The sequence below is a fragment of the Hyperoodon ampullatus genome (assembly GCF_949752795.1).
Source record: "Hyperoodon ampullatus genome assembly, chromosome: 15".
Lineage (NCBI taxonomy): Eukaryota > Metazoa > Chordata > Mammalia > Artiodactyla > Ziphiidae > Hyperoodon > Hyperoodon ampullatus.
The window spans coordinates 78,715,844-78,727,639 of NC_136928.1; the positions used below are offsets into that span (position 1 = coordinate 78,715,844).

Genomic DNA, 11,796 nt, shown 5'->3' on the forward strand with positions numbered 1-11,796 from the left:
AAGAAAGTCCTTGGTGCATAGATCTTTGCTTACTGGTCTTCTGGTTTCTATAAGATACCTTTCAAGGAATACAGTATTGCTGGATCAAAGAGTATATGCATTTTAGGTTTCAATAGCATCTTTAAGATAGCTTAATAAAAAAAGATGTGACAATATGTATTTACACCAGCAGGTGTTAGAGTACTATTTTCACTATACTCCCAACAAAAATAAACATTGTAGTTGCTGTAAATGTTTCCATTTTGATGGGTGTAAGTGGCAGTACTTCATTAATAGTTAATTTTTTATTGCACCACCATATAACTACTTTTTACATCTGACCTTGTTGCATTTCTGGAAATTATGATCCCTCAATAAATTTAGCAAAAGACGCAATTATAGAGAGAAAAAGAGAAGCAATTCTATGCAGTAGGTATATGTATGGATGTGAATGGGCGCTCTTCTTCTGTTGGGGAGATGTCCACTGTCTTGCTGTCTGGAAGGACACATGGGCAGTGAGGGAACACGAATTACCAGTGGGCCTTGTACCATTTCATCTTGCCAGTTGGTTGGTTATTTAATGTTTGCAAATCTCCCAGGAATCTGGAACTCACTTTATTTGAGGCAGTTCAGCTGAGACAGTTCTATTAGAAATCCATGTCTCTGAAGAGTCATTACTCTACTCATTGATCTTCAATTGTTTTCTTGAAGCTACACAGAAGAAAAAAAAACTGAATAGGAGTTCATTTAAATATCATACTTGATGGCAGTTAGCATTTGTTCAGAATTATTTTCTTCTCTATGTATCTTCATTTATTTCAACTGCTTCTCAGAAAACAGTAAAGTCCTCTCACCACAGGCACTTTAGTTTCCTGTCACATCTGTTTTCCTTGGCAAACATATAAGTTATTACAAGAGATTAAGAGGGAAAAATAACAATACAAACATCATATTGTTATTGAATTGGTTGACAGGACCCGTGGCAATGTCCTAGCCAGGCGAGGCCCCCTGTCTCAGCCAGGGACGTTCTTTTTTTTTTTTTTTTTTCATTGATATATAGTTGATTTACAATGTTGTGTTAATTTCTGCTGTACAGTAAAGTGATTCAGTTATACATTCGTGCAGCCAATAACAAAACCGATACTGAAACTGGAACTGCACAAGTTTTATTCAATGGCCAAAGGAGAAGCAGGAACCTAATTCGCAAATCAACTTCTCAACCCAGTTCTAGCAGAGCCACCAAATCTATATGAGGGAGGGTCGAGGTAAAAGGGAGGGAGTTGGAGAGCGTAGGAGGGATATTCATGAGGTATCTGAGAACAGGGGTGTGGTTTGGACCTGGAATTGTTGCATCTCTCCTTTTCAGTCCTTGTATGGGCTTTTCTGGTTGTTGTCATAGCAACTGTCAACTGTTAAGGGGCTGGTGGGTGTGTCATTTAGCTAATGTATTACAATGAGTGTATAATGAGGCTCAAGGTCCGCTGGAAGTCAAATCTTCTGCCATCTTGGGCTTAGCTGGTTCTCATTCATTTTTTCTCTTTGCAGCTCCTTCCTGAAACTTAGGTAAGAGTAATAATTTTCTATTCCAGGGAGGCGCAGGGGTACGATTCTGGGGCAACAGCATTGGTAACAATAGGATTCTGCTGTAAAGAGTCCTTACTGGAATACTGGCCTATATTAAAATAATACGTCATCTGCTCTGTTTCTAGATGTGAGGAACATGGAAACAGTTTCCCTGCATGTTACACATGGAGATTCCTGGGCTCTACTGGCCAACAAGAGAAAACAGAGCTTACAGACACTAGGCTCAAACTCTGCCTTAGAAAGCAGCTTCCCGGGGTAATCTTCACACTCCAAGAGTCGAGCCAGTGCTTTAAAACCTTTATCTCTTTCCTAACATCTGGGCTGATTAGGAAGTCACTTAGTTGTCAGTTACAAAGAAGAAAGGTGCTAATTACCTCTTTGAAACCTCTGGGTGACTCTAAGTTTGACTTTTCTTCTTTTCAGTCTGAGAAGACTGCATGTTTCCTTCCTGGAACCTAAACCCCTTGAGTGCTTTACCTCCTGCTGTGAGAGTTAAAATAAAGGTTTCTTTGAACCTTAACTGACTCTCTCCCACTCTTCTCACATGAAAATTTCTTTACTTTGCAAACTGGCTTCTTCAAGTGTCAGTTTTTCTTCAGAAAATTTGATGTTCAGTAACCAAATCACAAGGAGAACAAACAAAATCATAACGGTTTTGTCGTAAAAGAAAATGCCAAATGGTTTCCTTCTAAAGATGAGTGAATCTCAATTCTAACATGAAAACAGGCAACAATATGGTTCCCATGTTCCTTCCATTACATATACTGTATGATTTTAGAACTTGAGAAAAGATCGTGTCCAGTATCATCCCAGTTTTATTCTTTTGAACAATTAAATCTTTGGATATTTAAAGCACCCTCTTAAATTATCGATGCTCCCTGAGTCCCTAACAGCTAATATCTTAGTCATCATTTGAAGTTTCTCAGAATTAAACATGAAATTGAGGTTTTAGTGGAAACAATGCCAAGCAGATGGGAGGTGGACCAGGAAATCAGGAGGTTTCAAGGACATGATTTACCTACAGACTAGTTTGCAGTGGAGAGGACTTTGAGCTCAGAGCTGGGACACGTGAGCTCCAATGGTGCAACCAAGTTCTGTAGACATATAGACAAGTGATGTGTCCCTTGTTTTCTTTTTTTTTAAATTGTGGTAACAAGAGATAATATGAGACCCGCTCTCTTAACATTTTTTTTAAAGTGTACAGCACCGTACTGTTAGCTGAAAACACAACATTGTACAGTAGATCTCTAGAATTTATTCTTCGTGCATAGCTGAAACTTTATACCCATCAAATGATGGCAATTTCCCATCTCTCTCTCTGCCCTGACCATGGCTACCACCCTTCCATTTTCTGCTTCTGTAATTCTGACTATTTTAGATACCTCAAGAAAATGTGGCATATCTATATCTCTAGATAGATAGATTAAGATAGATAGATATAATGGAATATTATTCAGCCATAAAGAAGGAAATCCTGCCATATGCAACAACATAGATAAACCTTGGGAACCTTATGCTAAGTGAAATAAGCCAATCACAGAAGAACAAATACTGCATGATTTCACTTACACAATGTGTGCTTTCTGAGTTTCAACTTTCTCTTCTGTAAAATGCAATAGTAATTCCTTTCCACCACAAGCTATTGCTATGATGAAACAAGTAAATATTAAGAAGTGTAAGGGTAAGATTTTTTCACTTGAATCTGGACCTCAAGGGGCCAATTATACCCACCCCCACTAACACAGGTATGTAGACTGAAGAACTCCATAGTCTCATTATAAGAACTTAGGCAACTGTTAAAGCACTATCAAAATATTAAAAGAGGGCTTCCCTGGTGACGCAGTGGTTGAGAGTCCGCCTGCCGATGCAGGGGACACGGGTTCGTGCCCCGGTCCAGGAAGATCCCACATGTCGTGGAGCGGCTGGGCCCGTGAGCCATGGCCACTGACCCTGTGCATCCGGAGCCTGTGCTCCACAACGGGAGAGGCCACAGCAGTTAGAGGCCCCCCGTGTACCACAAAAAAAAAAAAAAAGAAAAAAAAATTAGAAAAACAAGAAGACTGTGCTAATTAAATATCTGTTTAACTTTGAACAGCTGGTTCAATGAGGTTGGCAGGGTTCTGAAGAAGCAGATCCTGAGATGAGGGTTTAGGTGCAAGTGGTTTTCTTTTTCTTTCTTTCTTTTTTTTTTTTTTTTTGTTGTACGCGGGCCTCTCACTGTTGTGGCCTCTCCCGTTGCGGAGCACAGGCTCCGGACGCACAGGCTCAGCGGCCATGGCTCACGGGCCCAGCCGCTCCGCGGCGTGTGAAATCTTCCCAGACCGGGGCACGAACCCGTGTCCCCTGCATCGGCAGGCAGACTCTCAACCATTGAGCCACCAGGGAAGCCCAGTGCAAGTGGTTTTTAAGAAACTATTTCCTGGGGAAACAAGTAAGGAGGTGAGAGAAGAACAGGGAGGGGAGACATCAAGCAAGGTTGAGATCTCAGGTACAGTCCCAGCAATAGCATAGGAAGCCCTGGAAGATATTACACCTTCAGAATGTATTCACCCTGAAGGCAAGGCAGCTGCACTTTCATACTACTAGATCAGCCTGTCACTGGATAGGCTAGAGGAGGCCTAGTGGAAAACATATAAACTCCTGACACTTTTGTGAGTAGGGATGAAGCAAGAGGCACCATGAACCAAGGGTGGTCCTCTATAGAAAATTGCAGGCCCCTGCCAGTAGGAGCAAAGCATGCAGGAGGTGAGGGACTTGGTATCCAGAATGGTAAAATGCATACGAGGGGATCTGAGCAGGGCACCAAGAGTATCTCCTTAGTTTACAAATGCCAAGACTGAGGCTAAGAGATATCAAGCAGCTTGTCCAAGCTCACACCACATATTAATGGCAGACTTGATGGTCCAACCCAAGACTCCCATCTCAGTGTTCCTTCCACATCACCAGGATGCTGATGAGTCTGTTATACTGTAAGTCCTGATATCATTATAAACAACCTGCATCCTGAACTGGTTTTTTATTCATGCCTGAGAAAACATCCTACCCTGGTACAAATTGATATGTACCCACCACAGCAACAGCACATTTTCTGTGAGGCTATTAATAATTTAAGAAGCAGTTGCTGCTAGAAGATCTCCTGCTAACACTGCAGTGAGTGGAAATGCTGTCCTTACTCTTAAACAATAAAAGAAAGGGAGAATGAGACACGCTTCCTTGAAGGTAAGAATTTTAGAGAAATTGGCATTTTTAAAGTGCTTGCAAGGGTCCATATTTATTGTGCATTTCCTCAGCATCCATAAATATGGACCAAAATAATTACACTGAAAGCAAGAAAGGAAATCCCAACATGATGAATATGAGCAAATAGCATAATAATCTTGCTGCTTGGAGAATAATTTTGCTGCCTCCTATTGAAAAAAAAACTCAATATACCCATCTGGCTCAGAAATAAAAACTATGGAGTTTGTCCTTTATGATATCACCAAAAAATAAGTAACTTACACTGGTCTAAAATGGGGGAAAGTACATTTTCAAAGGCTTTGGCGATTTTTTTAAGTGTCCATGAGAACCCACACAGGAGCTACTGTGATAACATGGCCGTGGAGAGGTTGCCCTCAGAAGGATGGCTGCCCCACTCACTGCCTTCTCCTGATGTGCCCAGCAAATGTTTGGGTTCTTCTCCATTCAGGCAAAATGATAATTACTTAATTATCCGTGACAAATAATCATCACTGTGTATCCTGGAGTCCATCCCCAAATATAATTATAAGACACTCAATCAAAAGCAAGTCCGTTGAGAAACACGGGCCAGTTTCCAATAGAGGGTGATATGATCACTCTGTCCTTCCTTTACCTCCTTTTCCTTTGTACTTGGCTAATCAGAAACAGAGGAAACTGACAAACGGCTCTCCACAAAGCTTCAAAAGATTCATAAAACAAAGAGGAGTTAGATATACCTTCTTTCACCCCAGAAAACACCAGAATCAATAGATGGAGAGAAAAGAGAAAAGAGAGAGGCTGTTTTAAGCTCTGTACCACTACACTCAACAATTAGGAACGGTTCAATTACAAAACGGAAGTCCTATTCCCAAGACAGATCAATGTATTCTGCACGACCTGCCTTACATAATAACATTGCTCAACAATTCTGTAAGTCTTATAGTATGTCCTCTTTACATAACAGTAAAAAATAAATAGCTTGTAAAAATTACAGCCAAGATTCTTGGGCATTAAACTTCTGAATCCTGTCCTGAAGCCCCATCTCCCCACCCCGAAAACATACACACACCCAGGTCTTGAGACTATGCCCCCTTCTGTGGGATTACCGTCCTAAAGAGAAGACTGCTAGAAAGAAGTAATAAGGAAAGTGGGATTATGCAAGGTGAACTAAGTGTCTCCATGGCAAATTTCAGGTGAAAAATAAGGGGATTTGGGGGCTTCCCTGGTGGCGCAGTGGTTGAGAGTCCGCCTGCCGAAGCAGGGGACGCGGGTTCGTGCCCCGGTCTGGGAAGATCCCACATGCCGCGGAGCGGCTGGGCCCGTGAGCCATGGCCGCTGAGCCTGCGCGTCCGGAGCCTGTGCTCCGCAACGGGAGAGGCCACAACAGTGAGAGGCCTGCGTACCGAAAAAAAAAAAAAAAAAAAAAGGGTGGGGGGCGTGGATTTTTGTCCATACCTGAGCAGGGACTTACTCTTGGGAGGAAACAACCGGTTAGGAGGATGTGGGCATGAAGCAGGAAGTGCCTAGGCAAACATCCTAATAGACTGTCCCCTTAGAGGTTCTTTTTTAATGAACAATTAACATTGAGTTCTTAGCTTGCTCTGCAGAGGAGCTGTCTGCATCTTTCATATTTAGACGGACAGTTTCCCTTATCTGACACCAGGTCCCCAGCCACATCCAAGCAAACAAGGCATTCTTCTATAGAGCTGAATCAGAGCCTCTCAGCTTTAGTCCACTTTACGTCCTCCTCCTCACACCCACCCCACAGCAGCCACGTGGTTAAGAAGGAGGATAGTCAAGAATGTTTTTATCAACTCCAAGCCCGAATTCATATTCCCCCAAATCTCCACTCCACCCTCTCACAACCCCATCCCCACCCCCACCCCCAGGATTTCACTGAGACGTTTCCCAACAAGGGCAGGGGCTTCTGCCTCTCCAGCCCCCACACAAGCCACCTCCGGACCCCTGGCTGCAAAAGCAGCGAGGGCCAGGAGCCAGCACAGGACCCAGGGGGGCAGCATCTCAGGATCTGGTGGAGCCCCATGCAGCATCATTCAAGTTGGCCGCTGCGGACCAACACAGAAGAAAAAGAAAGCACTGTCAAGTAGCAAGGGAAAGAACCCAAAGTTCCACCCCAGTCTCTACCCCATCACTCTTCCACACTTTACAATCAGGGCTACCTGGCACATGTCTCAATTTTATCCAGCGAATTGTTTAAAAAAAAGAGAGAGAGAGAGAATTTCAGTCTTTTCCTATCTTCAAAACAAAATGTTCCCTGTCTTTTTGGAGATACCCATGAAAACAAAAACAGAAAAAAAATTATTTAGACAAGATCAAAATAACTGGAGGTTTTCAGGGGTGTAAGCTGCTGGCTCAGAGCAGGCTTGGTTTCAGAGGCATGGCCAGAGCCACTTGCAGCAACGGAGACGGACTGGGGGCACACAGTGATCAGGTGGTAACTTCCCGGAGGTCAGGGCCAGACAGCACACATGTTCTTCTGAGTGGACTTAATAATCTAGGTTTAATCAATGCAATTTGGATTTGGATTTTGAAATGACCCTTCTTTGCCATGGAAACTATGTACTTCACGCTGTGGAAACAGGTGGCATATAGAGAGTGTAGCTTGCTTCTTTGATTTCTTAGCCTTGAAGATGACCAGGTGGAGAAAGAGACCAAAAGTTTTTCTGATTTCCCTATTTCTTCTATTCCTTCCTAAAAACCAGACTCTCTGTAGCCTCCGTCTTGAGGAGTCATACTGACCGATAGAGAAGGCAGCTCAGACAGAAAAGAGTACAAAATTCGAGAAGATTGGAGATGAAAATGTACAAAATTATATATATATTTACATATATAATAAACATGACATATCTGTGTACAACATGTCTGGGACAGTTGAGGAAACTATACAAGGATGTTCAACATTTTCCCCTTTCCACATGGATTTTAGACTAAGGAAGACAGTATGAAGAAATGGAGCAAGAAACACAAAAATGATATACAATTACAGGTGACAGCCAAGGAGTTTGGGGGCCATGGAATCACGGGACCCTGCTCTCTCCATTCCTTCCTCACCAACTTTTTCCTATCCAGTTGGAATGATGGCCTGGAAAGTGAATGGCTGGTCAGGAAAGAAGTAGAGGCACCCCCAACACCCTACATGTGCATCAGCAAGTTCATCAGTTGTCCTCATTGCTCCAGATGTGTGGCATATCAGAACTGGTGAGCTGAGAGGGCAAGAGAGGATTATAGAATCTTCCTCTCTTGAACGGCTGGCTAGTTCTCACCCTGCCCTCTCTGTCATAAGTAGCAGGCTGCATTCAGTAACATTCAGGCCAAGCTACTGATAACTAGATTGATGATGCTGGCCGTCTGCAGCCCCTTTCCTCCACCTGGTTCACAATCAGCATTGCTACTTCTCAGAGCACAGGAGCTGGGTTACTGAGCTCTAGGAAGGCAGAGATTTCTCAGTGCTCCTTCTCTTTCTCCCTAACCACCTTCCCCAGCTTCCTCCAAGGTGATTCACCTCCTGAGAACCTGCTGCTCCAGCCCTGCTGTAGCACTAAGCCCTGGAGGCTGGCTCAGTTCATCCCTTTTCTTCTTGTCTCCCTAACAATACACCTGGCAGCTGATAACATCTGAAATGTGGGACTCCACATGTGCATGACTGAGCATGTTTCTCCAGGCCCTCAGCTTGGCTGTCAGTGCAGCTTCTTAGCAGCCAGGGCCCAGACTGCAGGAAAGCAGGTGAGGGCAGAGGTAAGAGCTTTCATGGATAGCTTAGAATTTTTTTTCTTGACCCTCAAGACCATGATACTTATGAGCCCCTCTCACCTGAATTTATAACCCCCAAACCTCAACTTCTCTCCCCATGTAGTCTTCAAACAGTTCCCCTCTGTAGGCTCACCTATGGGCCTTCCTCACTTTGGGCTTTACAATGAAGAGCACAGTTTTTTTCAGGATTTTAGAATCAGAATCAATCTCATCTATGTTCAATTCTGTTTTACAGATGAGGAATAGAAATCCGGAGAGGTTAAATGACTTGACCAAGGTTACACGTCAATTCTGCCTAGACTGAGTGGAGCTAGAACCCAGATATCTTGACTCCTAACTCACTGTTCTTTCCACTATCCCATGATACTTTCAAAAAGCAACATGCTGGAAGAGAGAGAGAAGGTGCCCATTTTATGTGAATTATATCCTCCAATCTTTACATTATTTAAGAGCCAGGGCAAACTGTAAAAGACACTGACTGAGTGAAAGAGGTTAAGTGGGCACTATAGTTTTAGGCAAGCAAATCAGTTTTTCTTTTTGAGGCTTCTCTAAACCAGTCATAATGGAAACATGAAGCAGCAGCAGCCCAAGGGACAAAGCACTTAAAGCACAGAAAACAGATCCCATTCAATCTACCTTTCCCAACCATGTCAGGTTAGCCTTGGGATGTTAAACCTGTCGTATTATTGCCAAGGCCTAGCCCAACCAATTTGGGGATATTGTCTTCCAAAAGGAGAAATCACATCTCCCCAGTTTCTTGTACAAAAGAAAAAGAGAGTTTGCAGCATTATCCAATCCTAGTCTCCCATTTCTGAGCCCCTACCTGGGCTACATGAGGGTGTGAAAATCTCAATTTATCCAAAGAAATGAACTCAGAGCCTCTCTTCAGCCCACATTACATTCTCAGCAGCCCCCAGGAGAATCACAGTCATTTCTGGCTAGCAAGCTGAGAAGATATAACTAGGTGCCCGTTCCATCCCTGCCTATGATATATAAAAGTCTGGTGGGTGATGAGCGAGGACTTTTGCTGGGGCAGATCCTGTGGGTTGGGGATGTGGTCACCCGTCACCGGGTTCTTGTCTGGTCCTGTACTTGGTAGCTGCTTATTCTTCATCTTGGCTTTGGGCATGTCGTAGTCTCCTGAGTCAAAGTACTTTTGCCCTTTCTGGAGTCTCTTCATGAGGAAGTTGGAGCCTCCAAGCTTTTGTCCTAGGCTTGGATATTTGATCTTTAGCTTTGCCTCCTTGGCTCTCTCAGGGAGCGTACCTTCTTTCTCCTGTGTGTCCTGCTTCTCCTTACCAGTCTCCTCCACAGGCTTCTCCTCCTCTTGTTTCTGGGACATGGTGGGATCGGGACTGTGGAGTGAGGGGACCCAAGAAGTCAACCGGAGAAGGGAAGGGGGAGGAGAAACGGGACAACCTGCACTGCTTCTTCGGCTCCTGTCACTAGGGCTGCTCAGTCCCTTCAGAGGTTCTTTGTTTACACTTCAGAACGTTTAAAACTGATCAAGAAATAAATTGATCAAGTGCTTTAAATGTCTTATATCACAGCTCTGAAACAAACGAGGCCAGTGACACAAATAGGAGAGCAAGTTTCCCTGATTTTTCCTGTCCATGCAATCATATTGCTTTCCTGAGTGACATTTCCTTCCTTGTTTGATCTCAAATCAGGAGTTAGTCAAAAACACTAATCCAAGCTACATTTCTGTAACCTAACACACACAGGTTAATAAAAAAATAACTGAGGGATTTGAGCAGTAAGACAAGCGCATGGTAGTATTGAATTTACTTCAAACAGTCAATCCTTCCTCAAATTTGTGTCCTTTCATACAAATTCCAGTGGACTTTTAGTTATTGCCTAAATTCAGCCTCAAAGTAAGTCAGTGGAGTAGTCAAGATTAGTATTATTCCCACTTCATGAAAGGAAAAAAATGGAGATTAAAAATCTAAAGGGGGAAACTCTTGACCTTCAGAGTTGACCGAAGGTGGGAATGGTGAACATCTTGTCACTGGAGGAATGTAAATGATGGTCCAAGTGAAGAGTGAAGACTCTTCCCAATGGTCAGACTGGTGATTATTTGGTCTAATGTTTTAGTAGCAGGTTGACAGTTAGTTTGAGTGTCATATGTATCATGTCCTAATTCATCACCCCATGAGTCTGCCTCTCTCTCCTAAATTACTTTATGGGTTATCATAATTATGGAAAAAAAAGTGTTCCCTAACAATACTGCATTTAACTAACAAATTTTACATGGGCAACTTTGAGTGAAAATACCATATATCTTAAATTATTAATCAACTGTTTTAAGAGGATGACATATTTAAGACAAGTGTGTTAACTCAGATTCCCTTCAGGAATTTTCAGGACGGTTAACATTTGTATAGATGAGTTAACTGTAAACATCAGCTTGCTTTTAATATTTATTGATGCTTTAAAACAAATAAAATATATACAATTATTGAAATATAAACAAATGAAAATGACTTTTAATGGAAATTATATTTTTTAAAAAGACCTAATCTTACTGAGATGTGCTTTCTTCACTGGTATTTAATCTTGCTACATTTATTCCTGGGGCCTCCTCCATCTTAAAGAAGTGTAATACTTTTGAGCACATTTTAAACTTCATCTTAAAATCAGATATACTGCAAGTAACCTTAAAACTTTAGGTCAAGGAATTTCCTAAGATGAACTAATTGCTATGATCATTCTCCCATAATAATGATAAATTTTAATTCTTTACTATTCATTGTTTTCATAACCTCACTTTTATTTCTTGTTATATATCAAGGGAAGTGAGGGGTGGTTTATAGTAATAAACACCTATATTAAAAAAGAAGAGATACCTCCAATTAATGATCCCAATTTCTACCTTAAGGAATTGAATTAAAAAAGCAAACTAAATACAAAGTATGAAAAGATAGGAAGCAATAAAGATTAAAACAGAAAAAAATAAGATACGAAAAAGGACAATATAGGGGAAAGACAAATGAAGACAAGAGATGAATTTTTGAGATCAGTAAAACTGATAGACCTATAATCAGATTAGTCAGAAAAGATAGGGAAGAAACACACAAATTACCGAGATCTGAAACAAGAGAGGTGACACCAGACACGACGAACCAAAACCTATGGGATGCAGCAAAAGCAGTTCTAAGAGGGAAGTTTATAGCAATACAATCCCACCTTAAGAAACAGGAAACATCTCGAATAAACAACCTGAACTTACACCTAAAGCAATTA

The 11,796-nt window shown here is 42.0% G+C and overlaps 1 protein-coding gene across 1 annotated transcript; it reads right to left on the reverse strand.

Annotated features, from left to right (window-relative positions):
- Window positions 1-9,481: 9,481 nt before the first annotated feature.
- LOC307064258 (alpha-endosulfine-like) lies at window positions 9,482-9,895 on the reverse strand (the record flags this gene model as incomplete). Its single annotated transcript, XM_079720737.1, has 1 exon — window positions 9,482-9,895. One exon carries the CDS (start codon window positions 9,893-9,895, stop codon window positions 9,482-9,484), a length of 414 nt encoding a protein of 137 aa, XP_079576863.1.
- Window positions 9,896-11,796: the final 1,901 nt, after the last annotated feature.